Raw genomic sequence first — 19,970 nt, 5'->3', positions numbered from 1 at the left:
TTGCTCACGTACTTAGCATTGAGTCACTTGCGTCTGCACATCGCATTTTCCATAGCCTCCACTGCTTTTAGTCGCATCCACTGCGCTCTTCTGCACGGATCTGCTCCTTCACGGTTTTCCCTAGGCACTCTTGAGCAGAAGCCAAGGCCAGAGGCCTTTGCTACAGCACACGCGAGCCCAGTGTATGTCTTGGCGCGAGTTTCGAGACGCATCAGCCCTGAACCTACACTTTACAGAGCAATGACGGCTAAGGGGATTAAGGGATTGAACAGGGAATCTAAAGTGGGAGCAGAAGATGATGGGGCCTCCCCCGGAGCAGCAGGAACAAAGAGAAGACTGGACGGTTCGAACGTTGCTGGTGAGCACACTTCCTAAAGGCCGCCGTTGCTGCTTCTTCTAAGCCTGACATATTGTAAATATGGTGATCTGTGAAAATGGTCTTTACAGAATCTCTGTCTGCCAACGTTCGCTTAATGTGCAGGTGCCACAGTAAAGCCGGAGGAGGAGACCCAGATGCCGCGGCTGTCCGCAGAACCCCAAAATAACAGGGTTGCGGCCACACTAGGGTCACCTGAAGCACGAGAGGAAAAAGAAGAAAAAGACGTATCGGGGCCAGATAAGGACTCACATATCTCGAAGAAGCGACGGGCGGCCCCTAAGGCCCGCGCGAAAGCCTCTGCCGGAAGGAAGAATGCATCTGCCACAGCATCACTAAGTAGTACCCTGGAGCCAGATGAAGAGTTTAATGCTCTAAGGGCGCTGGCTGCCAAAAGTCGCAAGTTTGTGGGGGCTCACATCTCAGCTGCAGGTGGCGTGCAAAATGCTCTAATCAGCTGTTTCAATGTGAAAGGTAAGACACCCTGCTCATGACACTGCAGTGTCCCTTGTTGACAGGAAAGCACCTAAAATCCTCCCATTCAGCGATTCACTGCTCCCTTGTATGCTCTTGTGAGTTGGCCCCACCTGATACACATTGGGTACAGGGTCAAAAACCCGTCGTGGTTTGGGTTTCAAAGTTCAGGGTTTTCTCTTGTGCGACGAGTGAAACAGGACAGGCTTTCGCATTGTTCTTAAAATGCCAGCGAAAATGGGTTTCTCCTCCACTGGTACGCGCCAACAAACCTTGCCTGTCCAGATCTCGGACACGGTTCGCTGCTGTTTTCTGCTCAGTGAGCTTGATGGCCTGAGGAAGGCCTGAAGACCATTCCTTCTTTTCCTGTGTTGTGGGGATGGGGGGATATTGCGGCTGTTTGGGGATGGCCTCAGGCGGAGTCTTCGATTAACGGTTTTAAAGAGCGGTGTGACCAGCTAGAACTGGACAAAGCCACTCAAGTGCTGCCTCATGGTAGCTACCTCATCAATGTCGCCAATCCAGGTGAGACACGCGGTCTTCGCTGCTCCCTTTCACACAGGGGGAACGACTTCTTGTCATAAGGGGCATAGTATAAAAATTAGTGAAAGCCTGCATTCCAGTCTTTTTGATCTGCTGTGGTGTGGTGGACAGACAAGACGAAGCAGGAGAATGCGTACAATGCCCTTCTCGATGACTTGCAACGCTGCGAAACTCTTGGCATTAAGCTGTACAACATCCACCCAGGTCTGTCGCCATCCTTTCAATCGGTCGAGCTACGCCGCAGGATGTAGCAATACATCCCGTTATTCGACGCCATCGGACTTACGGCAGCAGTGGCTCTTCCAGTTGGTGGTCAAATTCATGCTTCGTAACGACCAGAATGATTCATTTCAGCTATAATTCATATATGCGGCAATACAACTATTGAAAGAGGAGTTGCACGCACACGCTGGGAACGTGAGCTGGGTGCTGTGTGCCTGCAGGTTCCACTGTGGGCGACTGCAGCAAGGAGGAGGGAATACGGAATATCGCCGTGAGTAGCATTGGCTCGCTTGGATATTCTTCCCTACGCCGAGGCAGCAAGGCGGAGCGGTCCCCCTTTGTTTTTCTCTTCCCGGTGTTCATTTGAGTTCTGCTCATTTGCTTTTGTCTGCTGCTGGCTGCAGGCTGCAGTAAATAGGGCTCACAAGGATACGAATTTCGTAGTTGTCGTACTGGAGAACATGGCAGGCCAGAAGAATGTCGTGGGTAGCAAATTCGAAGACCTCCGCGACATCATCGATCTGGTTGAGAACAAAGATCGAGTGCGTCCTACGGGGAAGGGTAGTTTACATTGAAGGGGGAGGCTGCTAAAACGTGTTCGACACGATGACATATCTGCGACGCGGTACTTCAAATCTCACGGTGCAGAACCACCTCTGCGAAGTGCACCTTGAGTGTTTACCATGTGTTGCACTGCAGGTTGGAGTCTGTCTCGATACGTGTCATCTTTTCGCGGCAGGTGTGCAACTAGTACTATTGTTGATGGAGGGACTCATCCTTGGGTTCAGAATCCGTTTTGTGAGTAGACGAGCAGAATAGTTACTAAGCGTGCGACTCAAGCAGAGCTCGGATGGGCTAAGTGAGCGTAAACACTGCCTAAGTTTTGTCTCGTAGGCTACGACATCCGAACTGCAGAGAAGTTTGAAAAGGTAATGGAGGAATTCGATGGCACCGTTGGCTACAAGTTCCTCAAGGCAATGCACTTGAATGACTCGAAGTCTGAACTAAGCTCAGGACTGGACAGGTAGCGCACACCTAGGCACATCACGGTGCACCCCCGCAGAGTGTAAACGGAAATTCCGTTCGTTTTTCCATAGCTCCATGCACCCCCGTTTAGGACGTAGAATGGAGTACCGCTGCTCGTAATTTTGGGTTAGGGGCGCCCGTGGTCCTCTCTGCCCACCGTGCTCAGTGCGCCGTCTGCCAGGGCTTTGAAGCAATCCATTGATGAGTTACCCCAAATGCATAGAGTGTTTCTGCGATGCTGCAGACACGAGCTGCTCGGCAAGGGCCATTTGGGCCTGGAGCCGTTCAAGTACATCATGCGACACCCGACCCGCTTCAAGGACATGCCGCTGATACTGGAGACCCCCGATCCCACCGAGGGTAGCATATGGAAGAAAGAAATAAAACAGATGTACAGCTTCCTAGATGGCAAGGAACTATAGAAGTATATTGTTGACCTACCTCGATGGGATACTCAACTGCTGCCAATTCACTGTGTGCACCTCGCCGCGTCCGAGGTGAATAAGTACGTGTTCAGCGTACTTCCATGCCATTTAGGTGGCAATGTTTCGAACCCCACTTAACTAAATGGTCGGAATCACCTGGTAGGTACCCTACACTATGCGATCGTGTCAACCGTACAGCGGAGTGGCTAAAAGGCACCATACGTCTCCATGCTAGGACTCACTACGTTGAGAGGCCCCTACCGCTGCTCTGCTACTCATGCTCCTGAAAGGGTCATCTTGGTTGCATCCTGGCTTATTTTCAGTGCTGCCCTTCTAATGGGCACCGGGGACAGCCCAGCGGTGCCCGTGGATAAGCAACTCTATCCATCCCTCTACTAGCCACCAGCTGCTAAGTAATGCAACATGCATATCAGTAGCGTGTACGCCATCGATGCACATGAGCAATAATCGACCCCCAAACGCATCAGGTTTACTGTTTGTTTAAAACCCCGTGGCAGCTGCACCAGGGCGTGGCGCCAATGGCCAGAAGAAGCCTCTGCTGCTGCAGCCACTGCCTCTCACGCTGTAGGCGAGGCAACGCACTGGCGAGCGATGACGTCCAGCTCCTTCTGACCAAGCTTAGTCAACCGTCTGCCACTGAAGGCACAAATACACACACTCCCATTACGCACGAGCTGCCACTAGGGCGAGCAGCAGCAGCAAAAAACACCAGCAAGTGAACTGCACTGCAGCAAGTCACGTACTTGTCCGGGCGAGACTCCACAAGCCCCATAGCCTCAAACTGCTGAAGAATATAACGGATGATCTTCCCACTAGCCTGCGCAGAAAATCGCCGACGAGCACAGGGCGGGGAGGAAATACACTCGAGCAACACATGTTCGAAGTTACTTTATCAAGCTGCTCCCTCAACAATTTAGCCAATTCCCCAACGTGCGCAGCATGGCACACCTTGCTAGTGTGTCCTGGAATGCACTTTTTGCCGGTCTTGCAGGAGAAGAACTTCCTGAAAGCCCCCACGCCGCAGCTTGGGCGGAGATAGAGGTGACGCAAAATCGCCGCCGCACGCTTGAAGATCCAGTCTGGGTCCTGAGGGGCCAGGCTCTTGCCCTGCGCAAACCCGCAGAAACAGCGAACGGAATAAACCGAGCAATGCAGGCACTCACAACAGACGACAAGGGGAACGTAGCCTCGATTCAATCGTATCGGCCTGCATGGCGGGAAGCACCAACGCTACGCTTGAGAGGTGTGCGTTCCGTGAGAGAGGAGAGATACTCACATATCCTGTCTTTACCAAATCCGCCCACATGGGGACCTGGAACTTCCCTCTCTTCTTCAGATGGTTTGCGTAGGCCTGGATGAAGGTCTGCGCCACGACGTCCTTAACCGTATACACGGGGGCGGGACCAAGCCCGTATTCCTCAAGAAATGCGTCCATCTGCACCGGACAGAACAAAAATAGTGAAGTGTTGGTTGTCTCATTCGCTTTGTTGTTGAGTGCTCTGAATGAATTAATTCCACTGGAATCCACTGGAATTAACTCGACTAAACGCCACACTGAAGGAGACAACCAACACTCCAAACCCTCCCAGAGAGCCGTTGTTTGGTTTAGTCCCCACTATAAGTGTGCGGCCACCTCCCAATATATGAACACAAGAGTTAAATCAAGCAGAGAGCGAGTTCCTACAGTACATAATCGACGACAAAACCTCGCGCACAAGCCCCGCATACGGAATCACCTCCACGGCCCGTACAGTCACGAACCAACCGGTGATTTTCTTCTTGACGGGCGCCAGGAAGTATCACGGAGAGAAGAGAGCATACTCAATACAAAATGGTGCGGGGAGAGAACCAAATACCCGGCTGAAAGCCCCTACCCAGCTTCCGCCCCCGAGCCCCAACAGGCGAGAAGGAACACAGCGGGAGCCACACATGATGGCTTCATTCGGACCCTCCAAAGCCGGAAATTCAAAACCAATGACAAAAAAAAGCAAAACTGAGGGGGAAAAAGGATTCCACCGACACCCCACGACGCCGCTGCTGCCATCCAGCAGCGATGCTGCGCTTCTGCTGCTAAGAGATGTGAAGTGGTGCTCACCTTGCGCAAGGACTGCGGGTCCCGAGCGAATATACTATGAACCGCAAAACAAGAGAAAACCTTCGCTTTCAATGGGTTTCCCGTTGCGTTGCCCAGCGCAGTTGAGCTGGTGCCCTCCTACACTGCCGGCCGCCCCCCACATGAGAACTGCAGCCCCAAGGCGAAAGCGTGCGACTTTCCGCAAGAAGGGGCACAGAGTTTACTGCATATATGCAGATTTTCGCCTTATTTTTCCTAACCAAACTGTTCTTATTTTAGTTATATTCACTTGAATTCGTATTATAAGGCGCTGCATTATGGACTGCTTTGCAACTGCTGCTGCAGCCCCGGGAGGGCGCGTGGCCCGGGCTTGTACACCGGAGAGCCACGGGTCAACGGAAGGTCGCTGTCGCTCCAGGCGTGCTCCCTAATTCATTGTTTATTTCTGATTTCTACTTTGACACACATGACATTTTCTGTCAACTTACCGTCTCCTGATCTCAGTCTACGGCTACACCGCCTGTAGAGGCGTCGTCAAAAGTACGGGTGGCACACTGACAGGACGCAGGCCTGTGACACTTCCAGATCTCTTCTGCTTATATACGACAGTTGTTGGGTGCGCATGTTCAATATATAGCCTTGGAGGTGGAGGGCTGCAGGGAACTACCCCACGGACGACGACAACCAGCAAGTGTACGCATGCTTGGGGTTCGTAGCGGGTGCTTCCCGCTGATATCTTGAGGAGGCGTTTACGTTTCGAGCCGTAGGACGTTTTTCACTCTTTTACTATATTCCCTTTCGGGTTACCTGCTTGACTACTTGACCCTGTGCTCAGCTGCACAGCAGACCAGACCAGACCAGTGGTCATCCGGTATGCCTCCCCACAGGATGCCTAACTCCTTCCCTCAAGGCGAAGGGCAAACTCACTGTTCCTTACCTAGTGGCATGAGGAATTTTCTGAGACGTGGTGCATCGGCCAGGTCTGCTCGTGGGAACCTTCGCACCAATGACACTGGTAGAGTGGCTCAACAGCAGGCAGGTAACGAAAGCAGCAGCGGCTCTGCCTCTTCGCGCCAAACTGCTGGAACCGTATCCCATGGGCAGGCGGCCGGCGAGGTAGTCGCGGCCTTGGCTGCTCCCGACGAGCCAAACGTCTTCTGGAGGCACCAGAGTGAAGAGACCCTTTTCCGGCCTCCCAAGCTCCCGTTCCCTCCCCCGCGCAGCGTCTCTGTAGGGTCTGTTTGGTCCTGGCAAATGGGAGAGGGCCTCTGGATCCCTTTTGATGTGCGAATCATGGAGCTCCTTGAAAGCCTCTGGGCGCACTTACAGGGTGAACATCAACAGGACGGGCCCCCAGACGCATTGCCGGGGACGCTAGACAGGACTCAGGAACCACATCAGCCCCAGCACCAGCAGGTGCAAGTGCAGCAGCATGAGGATCAGGGGCAAGAACAGGGGGAGGACCGAGAAGGAGAGGAGGAACAGAATACGGCAGACCACAGGGGAGAGAGGGCATCACAACATTATCCCCAAAACCACAAGTTGTACGTACACCTTTTGCCGTGGCGTTATTGCCTGGATCTGCACACGATGACACAAAAAAACCTCGCCACTCACAGAGTGCGGCCTATCCGCAGGATGTTCGAGAGGGTGGGCTTGTGGTTCTCGCGAGGAACGGACGGATACGCAGAAAGGTGCGTCCGGTTGTATCACATACCCAGTGGAAGTTGATAATCACGCCTTCACTTATATGGTGTATAGACCAAAGACAGACGGCGCGCCGCATCATGCAGTGTTGTCGGGGATGGCGACAGCAAACAGGGGAAGGCAGATGTACCCCAGTATGCAGTTGGTTTGCGCTGCAAAATGAGGTGTTTACATTCATTTATTTGAGAGCTTCGCATGTCAATGCATCTGCTTGGCGCCATCCGGTTGAGTTGTTTCGGTATGTTTCTTGTTTCATACGAGAACGGGATGTGCAGGTTTGCGCCGGAATTGGAGATTCGCTTGGAAAGCCTCTGGCAAGAATCGCGGGATGGGAGAAGGTCCCCGGGACCATTGGCCATTGCTTGGCAGGACCCTAGTACCGGAGATGTGCACTACACGGACGTCATAGCAATGAACGAGCTGACGGGAAACGGCAGCTACAGAGAGGTGAGCTTTTCTGCTTGACTGTAACGGAGCTCGTCGTGGAGACCAAATTCATTTCCGCATCGTCCTGGAAACGCAGTACGGAACAGAGCTACAAGTTGGTTGATTTTTCGCATTGAGAGGCTGTGCTTGTGCGAACAGATCATGCGCATGGAGATATCTTGCGTGACCCAGGACTCTTCACTTGACGCTCGTGAAGCAAGACATCTCCCCGAGTTGCCTTCCCTGGAGGTCGGCAACGAAGAGTCAGGAGAGGCGTTCTGTAGGGGGCACAAGGAGTGGTTCGATTCCGACGACTTCCAGGCTGCTTTCGCTGCAGTAGGCGCAGGCGGTGAGGGTTCGGTCAAATGTAGCCGCAAATAACACTCGACGCTTCACGCCTAGCTGCAGCGGACCTTCACATCACTACCGCCTGCCACTAGGGCATCGTCTTTACATCAGTATCGCCACATTTATTTCTTGGAGGATCTGATAATGATGCAGTGCAGTTGGGGACATATAACTGCCTTGTCCGGATTCTGCATTTACCGCTGTCACTTGCTCGGTATGTGCAGAAGTACCTGACGATGCCTGCGCCATCTGTCTCGAGACCTTTGGTGCCGGAGACAGCGTGGATCCGCAGGAACTCCAGCGAGAGGAACAGCAAAAACAAGCCTCTGCTCGTCCCAAAGGCAACAGCGCCAGCAGGAGCGTCAGCAGCTATATAAGCAGCAGCAGCGGGGACAGCAGTCCTACCAGCAGCAGCAGCAGCGGAACTTCTGGGAGCAGCAGTAATGGGAGCAGCGCCAGCAGCAAAAACAGCAGCAGCAGCGGCAGGGGCGCCAGCACACAGCAGCGCCAGCTGAGTGCCTGCGTTTCAGAAGGTTGCAGCGAAGTGGATCGTTCTGGAGTTATTGATTGCGACGGCGGCAGCACATCCAAATCAAATTTGATGGACGAAGTCAGCAGCAACCAAGAGGTTGTGAAGCTGCGGCACTGCCCACACCACTTCCACTCCGAGTGTATACGCATGTACATGCAAAGGTGCAGCAGGGGGGGGTTCTTTTGTCCCACATGCAATGTGCTGCAGCTTCCGGGCAATGGGCCCTCTCCGCCAGGTGGGATATATAACTTGCCGTTGGCTTCGCAGATTTCGCTACAGTTGGCTAATTTGTTGTGTCTAGCTCTGGTTCTGCTGTTGCAACTGCTGCACGAGGTCACCCTGTACTGGTCGCTTTTTGCTGTTGTCTTCCATCGCAGGGAAAATGTCTTGGAGGATCTCACGGCACTCTTTGCTTGCGGGTCACCCAAGAGAGGGTGGGGCCCTGCATAGCCTTCTCAGCTGTTGGGACTTCTGTTGCTGCTGGTTTCTGGGGAGTTGCTATTGCTACTGCTAGCTGCGACCGCGCTGCTGCTGGCGATGCAGCATGTGGAATGCAAGTTGTCGATATGCTTGTTCCCACAGGCACTATCATCATAGAGTACGTGGTTGAGGGAGGGATTCAGACAGAGAGGCATGCCCACCCTAACACTCCTTTCACAGGCACTCGGCGACAGGCTTTCTTGCCAGACTGCTTACTGGGGCGGCAATTGCTTCGTCTGCTTATACGCGCTTTTGTGAAGGTATATACAAGAGAAGCTCAACTTTGAATTTTGCGTCCTTCCCCTTCCTGCTTTCCGTGGTTGCCAACTGAATGGCATGCAGACCGTAGTATTGTTGCTTCGTGACGTTTCATTGCAGCTACTGCTCTGTTGTTTCAGGGTCACACATTCACTGTGGGGGACAGCGTAACTTCGGGGCAGTCCAACGTGGTGGTTTGGAACGGAATTCACCACAAGACAAGCGTTTCTGGAGGTAGGCTCTGGCATTAGCCTTCTTTGTTGTCGCAGCTCAATAGGCTACATTGGCTGCCGCGGCTGCGATACGATTGGCCCTTCAAAGTCTCAGCCGCCTCCTGTTAAAAGGGTGGCACGGAAATCGACTCCCTATTATATGTCGCAGGACTACTGCGTTACGGATACCCCGACGACACGTTTTTGCTGCGGCTGGCTGAGGAGCTCAGAGCGCGGGGCTTCCCTTTGGAGCGCGCTGAGCTGAATGAGGGGTAGGTGCAGGAACGCGGTGCCATGCGTGCATGCACCCGCACAGTATTGATGAACCGCCAGTTGTGGTGCGCGGGGCCCCGCTCAGCTGTGGAATTGAGGGACCTTTTCGTCGGTTGCTGCATCGCTGTCCATGGGGACCTCGAGTAAGATATGGGGAGTGCCGCATGCGTCGGAGTGAATTTGCTGGTGTTCTTCATGTGTTCGTGCAGTGCTGCACATGGTGAGAGGCCAAGGAACGTCGAATAGAACTTGGGGGAATTGTATATTCCTCGTACTCCACTCAGGGTTCCTAGGCCTATCACCGTGTTGAAGAAACCCTACTTACTATACGACGACGACGAGAAACACTGTAGGAGGATATATAGTCATGCGCTGGCATGCAGTGTGCCGTGCGGAGCCACTTCCTTTGTTGCGTGGGGCCCTTTGCATCCGCCTGTTCCCCTACTTACAGACAGACGGACGCATGCCCTTTTTTCCAACGCAACATGCAATGCTTGATGGTGAGGGTGTGGGAACGAAGTGTCTTCACTATATCGCGTGTATGGAGGAGCGCAAACATCCTCGTATGACAACCACATAAGCTCGCTCGCAGCGCCCTCGTAACGATCTGCCGACTTCACCGCATACACTACAGGCGACAGACGGTGGCGTTCAAATGCAACGCTGGATATATATCCACATAAACCGAATGACTTTTGCACAATTGGGACAGGATTGAGCACGAAGCAAGGAACTGTCGCGGGGCTCCGACGGCTCAGCTAGGGAAGCAAGACAGTAGACGAAAACCGCCTCTTGTCTTGCTGGCTGGGTAGCCGCAAGCTAATCCTTTAATGCCTCGCCATTTATGTGCGCACTCATAGAACCAAAGGGCCATAATAGGGCGCCCTCGGCATTGCGAAGTGCGGAACTACGTAGACAGAAGCATAGGTCGGGGGGACAAGCCACCGCACCGCACTGCGACCACGACTAATAGGGAACTCCACTGGGCAACCACGCCGAAGTTGCTTGCCCGTAGGTGTGCACTTTTACAGAACGACCCACATGCAGAAGGATGCTCAGGTGAACAGGTCCGTGTTGATGTGGGGTTGGCCGGGAGCTCCGCGGCACGGAGAGTTTCACAACTTACATATTGATGCATATATATACATATATATGCATATATACATGTATATATATGTGGAAGTTTGGTACTGGAAATTCCTCGTGACTACAGCCTACGCAGTACAAACGGTTTTGCTCGTGATTGCAAGCGGGACTCACACGGTCCAACGTATGGACAGCAACGCGTTTTGTCGAGTACTAAGAGCAAACTCTAATTTGATTGCGTCGCGCTGAACTGTACATGCAAAAAAACGGATGGAAAATACAACGAACAGGAAGGCATAATGCGGCAAGCCAACCCCACGAGAGGTAGGTGTCATGGTGCGCGAGCGAGGCCCTGTTGGGTGGCAAGGATGCATGCACGCTAGCGAACCCGATTTGATGCTTGCCTACTAGTAGAAACATAATTACCTGCATTTCTAATGACTTTTCAATGCTGGAGAACGTCTCAGGTTGGTGTTTACATAATGTTCCCGAATTGTTTACAAACAGGGAACCCAATTAGCTAGATTCCTCGCAATCGTCCGAGGAGAGTCGCGAGTTCCGTAGCAGTCAAAATACTTAAGATAAGAGTTCCCAAAAGGCAGCTGAGACCCTTCACTTGGCCTGTGGCCGGCGGCCCGTGGCCCTCGGGCCCGAGGACTGGCGGCCATGACAGTGTCGGTGTGGACTTGGTCTGTGTACTTTTAGTTGTTTGCATACTGGCGGCTGAGTGCCAAGTAAGTGGTCAATGTTCTCCTATAGGCTGGCTGTGCCTCATTTTATGGTGTTTCTAGGAAAACATACATACGGTATCATTCATACCGCTTCAACGGCCGCTCACTCTACTGAGAACGTTTACTGACCCCTCTGGTGCACAGATGAGCACTTCAGAGGGCAATGTGCTGCGACAAATCAAGTGGACTATGTACGTGGGGCCTCGAGCCGCCGAACTGTCTCGGCGGCTCGAGCGTTTGTGAAGGAATGACCATCCCCTTCAAGCTGGGGAAACGGTGGAACAGGTGTATAGTGACTATTCATGTGGAAAAATAAGTAGTAAAGGCTGGGAGAGGAAGGCAGGAACACACCCCATAGCACTCAGAGCGAAGGCATGGGGCGCCTCGAATCTCCAGCGATCACGGGGGCGCTGTCCCTTCGCGTGCGCAACTCAGGTCTTCAGATGTGGCGTGGCGCTTCAGATTGAATTCAGTCGGAACCCAAATAACGTGCTCCTAGTCACACTACTGCTCGTTTGTGCGGAGGTCGAAAACGGGCAAGCAACTGCATAGAAAGGAACAGTACATGTTGTCGGCTGGGGACAGGCATACCCGTTGCTCCACCGAGTGCTTGTGCGAATCTGTGGCCCCAACAAAAAGAGCGCCAGCAGCTAGTGACTGCGCCAAAGACATGACCATGGCTAACTGGCGAAGGCGTAGCAAGCTACGACCATCTTAACAGCATAAACTGCATTCTGATACTGTTTGGGTACTTCATGTGCCTGCGCCTTGCGATATGATGGCGACATGGCTGTACCACAAGCCAACCGAGTTCCGATAACCCCTCAATGTACGCACTGGCAGGACCTGCCAACGCAAGAATCTCCGGATTAGCTGCACTACTCTTGCACTAATTGTAAGGGTGTTCTGATGAAGGGCCCCCATTTCACGGCGCGTAAAACCCGAGACAGAACTACGGATAAAGCAGTTTACCAATGTAAGGCATATGGGATAAAACACTTGCGAGGTGTTGCGCTGCTCTGAGAATCGTACAGGTTCATTAACGCTCTGCTGGGTCTGTGAATTTCAGAAGATTTACAACAAAAAGTACATGGAATATGATATTTGTACTTGTGGAACCTACGTAGGGCTGGCTAGTTTGCAGATAGAAGATGCTCAGGCGGGCTCTGTTCTGTAAGGACCGAGACATATGCCCAACTGCTGCTGAAGAGCCCTGGTATTGTACTGGGACAATCCTGTTATGTTCCGTTGAGTTACGAAAGTTAATGTCAAGAATGGATTTACAAGAAAAAGGCATCCCAGTAGGCTCAAAAATGTAAAGGATGCTCACCCGGAATGAAACGCACCCGGAATGAAACAACTGGTGAACCCATTTTGGCCATTCGCCGTACAGGTTAAGTGCCCTACAGGCGCAATAGTTTGAAAAAAACGACCGATGTAGTTCCATGTTCCTTCAATGCTACGCCTCCTTTGAGTAGTCAAAAATTGTGCAAGCAGTTCTGCGCATGAGACCAGATTACTTCTTGCCTACAGTAGGCTTTTCTCAGATGGCTAGATACAAATATATGTAGCTCAGATGACTCCCTTGGAGTCCGGTTAAACGCGCCCGTTCATAATGTGGTGGGCGCTTATTGCGCTTTGTAGCACAGGAGTGATGTATGGATATTGATGATTATGAAGGAAAGCTCATTGATGGCTACAAGTACAATTCGCCCCTCCAAGCTCACTGGCAGCTGAATTGTAATGACGCTGCTTCCCAGGCTACTCAGGACCTGTTCTATTCGCAGGAAAATAGCTCCAGTTGGCGCTTTTAGTACCTTATCCGGACTGCATGGGTACTGGCCCGGTTGATGGTTGCAAAGGCAGGATTTGAATTAAGCTGTGCTTTTTGTTTGCTGATTTTTTTACACAGCGCACAAGCACAGAAACCAAACATAGATTGTCCGGAAACAGCTCAGCTACTCGTACACCGGGCTACCCCGCTCACGCCGCACCAGCAGAGACGGTGAGCGCTGCCTTTGAGGAGAAAGGCCTCTTGATATTGCGGAGGTACTACGCTCCTGCCGATGATGCTCCCTGTTAAAACAGAGGCGACAGAAGCAGAAACACCTCATTACGGTTGCAAGTTGCTTCGAAGGGAAGATGCCACGATGGCGCTGGGAGAGACTACAGAAGAGAGACAATGGCGGATGGGAAAATAGGGCACAAAAGGGGGGAAGGCGGAGGCTAGAACGCGTGACGCAGCTAACTAGGAAGAAGGGTGAAAAAAGGGAAGATCAGGGACGACAAAGATGCAACGGAACTCACCGGGCGGCCCGGTGCAGTCCTTCAGCTGCTTGCAGCTCCTCTGGAGTTGGGGGGATGTATACGCCCTGCAGAGATTCACAAAGCACCACAGCCGGACCGGCTTTGGCCCTATTAGTGTGTCCCGCCCAACTTGTTTTTTGTGTCTTTGCCGGTAGGTACCCTTTGGGGCGCATGCATAACCACAATACAAGCACATACAACCAGGAAGGGAGCAGCTAGCTGCTGCAGTTGAGCAACACCCGTCTGCTGAACCAGAGAACCATAAAAAAAGGGTCCTCACAGAATGTGTAGTTTGTCACAAACCCGAGAATGACAGAACACGCATACGATGCAAGCCAAGCACCGCGTTGCCGCGTCGGCGACGCGGCGCGGAGAGTTTCTGTGGCTCACCCCTGCCCTGGACTTCCACTGGCCCAGCCGCGTGTCCCACATCTCCCCTTGGGCTCTCCGTCGTTGGGGGGGGGGGCTCACCATCGCAAACCTTCGCAAGCACACTCAGCAAACACTCAGGAGAGATATACAAGGGAGATCACCTCCAAAGGCGGCCCGAAAATACCTCCAGAGCTACCCAGCACGGGCCCTAGAAGAAGCAACCAGGTCCCAGAAGCCGAGAGGGAAATGAATGGCACAAAGTGCGTAAGGCCTGGCAGCTGCAGTCACGTGTGCCTCAAGCACACTCCAACCCCAGTAAAAGCCGGCAGGGACTTCCCCGCCATAACAGCAGCAGTGGCAGCAGAGAAGTCCCTTACGAGACTAAAGAGAGATCCCTGACTCCCCACAAATCGGGGCTCAGAAAAGCAAAGACAGCATAAGCTACCTACCGGTCATGAGTCCAACTCTGAGGACTTCTGCTGCTCCGCCGAGGCCTCCCGTTGCTGCGCGGGCCCCACAGAGACAACCATAGTCGGAATGCAGAAGCGCTTCCAAGGTGCCTTTCGGCGAAAAAAAATGCTTCTTAGGGGAGCCGAAGACTGCCAACTGCACAAAGTGATGGGCTAGGGGCCCCTGCCTAGCCCGTTAGCATAGAGGGCAACAAAGCTACAGGTACCGTCTCCGCAGCCAAGGCATAGTGGAATGCCAGTGGAATACATGATTACAGACAGAGGAAAGGGCTGTGGAATAGAGAAGCGAGATGGGGAAAAGGGAGAGTTAAATAAATACTCAGAGGAACCGACTCGCCAGTGTAAGCGTGGAGGTCGTGGGCCGCGAAGAGGGGATTGGTGCGCTGCGGCGGGGGAGACTTGGAATCCCGTCTGAAGCACAGTGCAAAACCACGAGGACGAGCTGTTGCAGATGCACACACTGGGAGCACTTGAAACGAAGCATCACTGACTCAAATACACTGGCAATATACATCTAAAGGGCCTCCATGTAGCCGGCACGATATACAACAAGAGACAAAGGCAGCAAACCGCAAGCGGCAACACACAGGAGGCGGGGCGGCATAACAACCGAAAGCGCTTGCACCGAGATGCTTCATTCACATACAGACACGCGATGCCCCCCCCCAGCAGAAGAAAGCAGCAAGTGAGAGTTGACGAGAACCAACTAAGTGACTAGCTCAAAAGCCAAACGCCAAGAGCAACCCATGCACACGGCTAGCGAGCCAGCCTGGGCAACTCGCGCGGTGGCTAGCTAGCTACGTAGCCAGTGAACTGCCAAGCAAAGGCTGATGTCAGCATGCGAGGTTGCCGCTGTGCCTCAATGCGTTGCGGAGAAGTCCCAAGCGTCTCCTCATTGGAGTCTCCTAATATGAGCGCAACCGGATAAAATGTTTAATGTAGGTAGGAGACCGATGGGCCAGGGACAGGATGATGCGTACGGCGGGTCAGAGGCTAAAAGCAGAAACAGCAGCGCACGGGGTGAGCACAGCCTTTAACGTCGTGAAAGGGAAAGAAGAGGCAGCGACAATAGCACCAGCAGCAACATCAACGGCAACAAAAGCATATGGAACAATCTCACCTAGGGAAAGAAGTCTTCTGCTGCTGCTGGCACTTCGGGAATGACAAGATCGCCATGTGCAGCGCTTTTCCCTACTGCTGCTTCTTCGCCATCTGCTGTTGGTTCTGTTGTGAGTGCTACCACGCCTTCTGCTTTCTGTAGGCCTGCTGCTGACGCAATGCCTGGCCGTGTCGCTTCTACTGCCGCTTCTGCTCCTGCTTATGCTGGCACAGCCTCCGTAGCGGCGGCGCCTGCTGTGGGTTACCCTCGAATCCCCTCTTCCTCTCCCAATGCTTCTGCTGCCGCTGGATCTGCTGCGGCCACTTTCGCTGGTTCTTTCCCATCCGTGCAGCCGTCTGGTGAGGGCCTGTCTGGGCCTCCGTGTTGTCTTGCTGTTTCTGCCTTTCACGCTGCTGTTCCTGCTGCAGTTGCTGCTGGTGCTGTGTCTCCTTCCTCTGGGGCAATAGGCAGGGTCTGAAGTTAACGGCGTCCGCGAATCCGTTTTTCGGGAGGGAGGGGAAATGACTATGACATCGTCGGACCCACTGCTGGCCGAGCGGCTGCGCGGCCTTGCTGTTGCACTGAGCACTCCTGTGCTGCTACCCGCAACGTTCTTGCTGTTACCAGAGCTGCACTTGCTATCGTTGCGGCTGCAGCTGCTGTCTTTGCAGCAACTGCACTGGTTGCTTGCGCTGCGGTGACGCTTTTCTGCTGCTGCTGCTGTCGCTGGCATGTTCGGTGGTAAACGTGCGTTCGTTGGTGGTATTTGCAGCCTCTTGAAAATCACCTGATTCGTTGTAGCTGTTGCTAGAGTTTCCGCCCACAGGGATGTCTATCTTGCTGGTGGCTCAGGGGCAAGGCAAGGAGCCACGGCTGCGAAGGGGGATGTGGGGCCCCATTAGTACCCCATGTCCAAACCCTGCCCCTGTGCGCCTCACTGGGGTGTCTCTACAGATCAGCTAAGCCAGGAGTCAAAGTTTTGCACAGACATCCCACTGGCTTTCTGCCTCTCCTGGGGGACGCAGCAGCTACCGCTTACGGACAGCAGGCGCCCATAAGCAGCTCTTGTCTGCCTACTCCAAACGCAAGCTGGCCGCCAGGGCTTTTTCGTTTGTCCTCTTCCCCTCCTAAGCCAACGGTTACACACGGGGGCCCCTGTGCAGACAGAGACCCCCTGTAAGGGCTCCGCAGCGAAGTGGCCCCTTGAATATCTCAGGAAAGGCCTGCCTGCAACAGAGAGAATATATTTCACCTGAACAGAAAGCCGAGTGAAGCTCTCTACTTTAGCACGGCCCCCTGGGACACGCGAGACAGCACACAAAGCTTCCTGGGGTCCAGCAGCACCAACACGCCTTCCGCAGAATCCATTTGTGTCCTTGGTCATTTCGCTACTTTCCAGCTGTCTCTTTCTCACAGAAAGCCTAGAATGAGCCTACAACGACGCGCAAAAGTTAGAGCCGTGGGGCCCCCCAAGCGGGACTCGCCCGTGTGGCCCCGGGGCCCCAAGGAGACTCGGGATACCCAAGGGCAACAGTTACTCTAAGAAAACCAGGAATAAATGCACAATGTTCAGCGTAAGGATATTCTCTGGTTACCGAGGGCCAGAAAAGGCGGTTTGAGATCCCTGAAAACTACGAGTCACTACAAGCCGCTGCAATGCACGAGCCACTGCAGTGAGACGAGAGCGCAGCTGCAGCAGCAGAAGCAACTGTATCAACAAATGCCATGGAGATAGAGGACAGCTGGAGATGGCTGCTGGTGTAAGCATTTCTGAGGAGTTTGCGCGAGGGCTATTATGTCTGTACTTCCTTGCTGCAGCAGCAGCAGCTGCTGCAGCCTCGCGATGGCCGCTCTTCGCCTCTTTCGCAGCCCACGGGAAAATGCGCCAGCAACAGAAGCAACAGGGGCAGCAGGTGCAGCAGCAAAGGTTGCAGCAGAGTTGGCTAGTGCGGTTTCTGCGGTGGGTGGAGTCAAAGGACTGCAGCAAGCTGCGGTTCATTGACTTTTACATCACAGGCGTCTTTGTCACCTGCTTCTGCCTCCTTTCCCTGCACCAGGAGCAGCAGCGGATTAATCGGCAGCTGCTACCACTTACGTTGTTGCTAGTGCACCTACTGCGGCGATTGGGGGAACAAGCGCTGCTGGTCGCCTCAGACGAAGCTTCTCGGATGCATATCTTTGCGTACATTTTAGGTTGCACGTGAGGAATGCAGGTGGCGCTACTGCAGCTACCGGTGCTGCACTGTTTGTTGCTGCTATTGTTGCTGTTGTTGCTGTTGTTGCTGTTACTGCTGCTCCTGTACTGGGTATGACTTCTCTCTCGTTGTTGTAAACTAAAGTGTTGCACTTGTTGCTGCATTTGCTGCTGCTGCAGCTGTTGCTGTTGAGGCCGTGGCACGTGTCTGGGTGTCAATTTCAGAGGACGACTTGCCACCGTTTATTTGCATGCATGCAGGTTTTACATTGCAACTCCCCTAGCTTTCCTGTGCGCGTCGAGAGGGGTGCAGGGCCCCAATCTGCTGCAGGCTGGGGCCTCCGTAGGACTCTGGGCAATTTCAAGTTTGCTGCAGGTAAGTGGCTGCCTTCTGCACAGCCGGTGCGCAGCTGAGGAGGCCTCCTTGTTGTTGCTTGTGCGGCCACTGCGTGTCTTGCAATGGTGTGTTGCTTCAGCAATTTCTTTTGTTTCGTCTCAGTTCGTTGCACACGTCTCGCTAGCCTCTTTGAGGCGGCAAGGGGCTCGGGAATTGGCCTTAATGGAGTTCAGGGCTTTTTCCCAGGCAGCAAATGGGGCAGCAGATGAACATACAGGAGCCAAGAAAACACGCAGAGACAGCAGCAGGGACAGCAGCCACGGCGTGAACAGCAGTGACAGTGACAGGGCATGGAAGAGGAGGGGGCCCTACAGGGTGCCACGGGGACCCCTCTTTGCGTACATCAGCTGTCCTCACTACCTCAGTGAGGTACTTATCTATTTGTCTCTGTTCATTTCCGCCCCCGACATTTCCACGTGAGGCCGCTGTGCTTTTCAAGCTGATAGCGACTGAAGCATCTTCATTGTTCGTTGGATTCTTATCGATATGCCTCCGCTGCAGGTCGTGTGCTGTATGACATACTAATTCAACGCACATGTTCCCGTCTTGCAGGAGTTTAACACTTTTTAATTAAGAAACCTGCCGCCGCTGTTCATCTGCCTCCAGAGGTGCAGAGGCCGCACCTCTACAGAACAGCGCCCTCTGCACCTCTGGAAGCAGATGGAGCAGCACTTGTGGGTGCTTGTACTTGCTGCAGCAGCTGCTGTTGTCTGTACGTGCTCGTGTGCATGGATTCCAATGGTAAGGATAATTGACAGAGCAAATGCATGGGCGCTCAACAGGCGAACAGCAAAACAGCGAGCAGGAACAAGTTCAGAGGTTAAGAAAGGCTACAAAAGAATGGCACCTAAGGACGCATCGTCTCTAGGGTGTCTGACTGTCCCTGCAGCTCGGAAGTCGCACCGCTGGTACCTCGAAGTCTTCGGCTCTTCATACCCCACGTGCGTCTTTCCTATTCCTGCTGGTGCTGCGGGTCAAGGTGGTCTTCCGCTGCGCCGCTGCATGGAGCTCATACCCCTCGTCTTTTGAGTTTTCTGCCCTCTCACACGCCTCCCCTTCTCGTCTGTTTGCGGCACTGCAAAAGGGTTCTGCCGTAAAACCTAAACCCTACACGCTCCATTCTGAATTCGTCGTAGGAAGACGGCTGATCAATTCTACATTGGAGCCCATCAACCTCCGCATAGTGAAGTATGCGTACACCCCATGTGGATGCTGTTTGCAGAGAGCGACGCATGCTCCTTCCTTTTCTCTACTAAGGGCTGCCGTTCTGTCTGCGATCCCGTCTACTCGGCGTTTCCAAGGCTGCCAGTTCACTGCCGCCTTAGTTCCTGCTATCAAAAACATTTGCAGAAACCGAAGTGCAGTTGGCTGCGTGTATATTGCTCTTCAGGGTTCAGGGTGTTATACCCAGGTCGTAAGATTCAGTGGCTAGGCCAAGGGTTCACGAAAGTTGCTTCGAGCTCTACAGTCTTCACTGTAGAAGGGGAAGAAACTCATCTGCGTCTCGCCTGCAGCAGGCAACAACGAGACCCCTTCTATGTTGGCTAATGAGCTAGTCACTACACATTCGCGACTTCTCTGTGAGTGATATGCTCAGCATTACGTACTAGGCAAGTGTAAGGGGGAGGTTGGCGAACTGTCTCTCCCAACCCGGGTCCCGCAGCCGGCCGACTTCATTTGGTCGGCGCACAAACTGCAAGGGGGCATAGAGATACTGATAGCTGTAGAGTAGAGGACGTTGTGACGGCACAGGGAGAGACATATGGCCCCCAGAGCCGGTGGTTGCCCCACCAATGGGAGGCCGACGGGCCAACCCAGATGCAAAGCGGATCGTCCCGTTGTTTTTTTAGGCAAAACAATGTTACGGTTGTGTCCGGTAGTTTGACGAGACAGTATAATATTCGAACTATTTCGAAC

At 53.3% G+C, this 19,970-nt stretch overlaps 5 protein-coding genes across 5 annotated transcripts; 3 read left to right on the top strand and 2 right to left on the bottom strand.

Moving 5' to 3' along the window:
* Positions 1-240: 240 nt before the first annotated feature.
* EMH_0006610 (endonuclease V, putative) lies at positions 241-3,063 on the top strand (the record flags this gene model as incomplete). Its single annotated transcript, XM_013497608.1, has 10 exons — positions 241-358; positions 482-850; positions 1,051-1,106; positions 1,267-1,375; positions 1,505-1,597; positions 1,837-1,886; positions 2,020-2,157; positions 2,315-2,354; positions 2,510-2,639; positions 2,886-3,063. 10 exons carry the CDS (start codon positions 241-243, stop codon positions 3,061-3,063), a joined length of 1,281 nt encoding a protein of 426 aa, XP_013353062.1.
* A 581-nt stretch (positions 3,064-3,644) lies between these two features.
* EMH_0006600 (40S ribosomal protein S19, putative) lies at positions 3,645-4,522 on the bottom strand (the record flags this gene model as incomplete). The annotated part of the gene is made up of 4 exons (XM_013497607.1): positions 3,645-3,723; positions 3,831-3,904; positions 4,036-4,194; positions 4,364-4,522. The coding sequence occupies 4 exons, from the start codon at positions 4,520-4,522 to the stop codon at positions 3,645-3,647; spliced, it is 471 nt and encodes a 156-aa protein (XP_013353061.1).
* Positions 4,523-6,415: 1,893 nt separating this feature from the next.
* On the top strand, positions 6,416-9,400 carry EMH_0006590 (zinc finger (C3HC4 RING finger) protein, putative; the record flags this gene model as incomplete). The annotated part of the gene is made up of 8 exons (XM_013497606.1): positions 6,416-6,855; positions 7,144-7,315; positions 7,454-7,643; positions 7,867-8,409; positions 8,552-8,608; positions 8,757-8,914; positions 9,053-9,146; positions 9,294-9,400. 8 exons carry the CDS (start codon positions 6,416-6,418, stop codon positions 9,398-9,400), a joined length of 1,761 nt encoding a protein of 586 aa, XP_013353060.1.
* Positions 9,401-13,172: 3,772 nt separating this feature from the next.
* On the bottom strand, positions 13,173-13,995 carry EMH_0006570 (uncharacterized protein; the record flags this gene model as incomplete). Its single annotated transcript, XM_013497605.1, has 3 exons — positions 13,173-13,290; positions 13,522-13,586; positions 13,912-13,995. 3 exons carry the CDS (start codon positions 13,993-13,995, stop codon positions 13,173-13,175), a joined length of 267 nt encoding a protein of 88 aa, XP_013353059.1.
* A 1,297-nt stretch (positions 13,996-15,292) lies between these two features.
* On the top strand, positions 15,293-16,163 carry EMH_0006560 (uncharacterized protein; the record flags this gene model as incomplete). The annotated part of the gene is made up of 3 exons (XM_013497604.1): positions 15,293-15,383; positions 15,696-15,821; positions 15,934-16,163. 3 exons carry the CDS (start codon positions 15,293-15,295, stop codon positions 16,161-16,163), a joined length of 447 nt encoding a protein of 148 aa, XP_013353058.1.
* Between the last annotated feature and the right edge of the window lie 3,807 nt (positions 16,164-19,970).

The sequence above is a fragment of the Eimeria mitis genome, genomic scaffold, assembly GCF_000499745.2.
Source record: "Eimeria mitis Houghton genomic scaffold, Emh_scaff279, whole genome shotgun sequence".
Classification (NCBI taxonomy): Eukaryota; Apicomplexa; class Conoidasida; order Eucoccidiorida; family Eimeriidae; genus Eimeria; species Eimeria mitis.
Note: the sequence above shows the minus strand (reverse complement) of the source record. Positions and strands in the feature narration are given on the sequence as shown.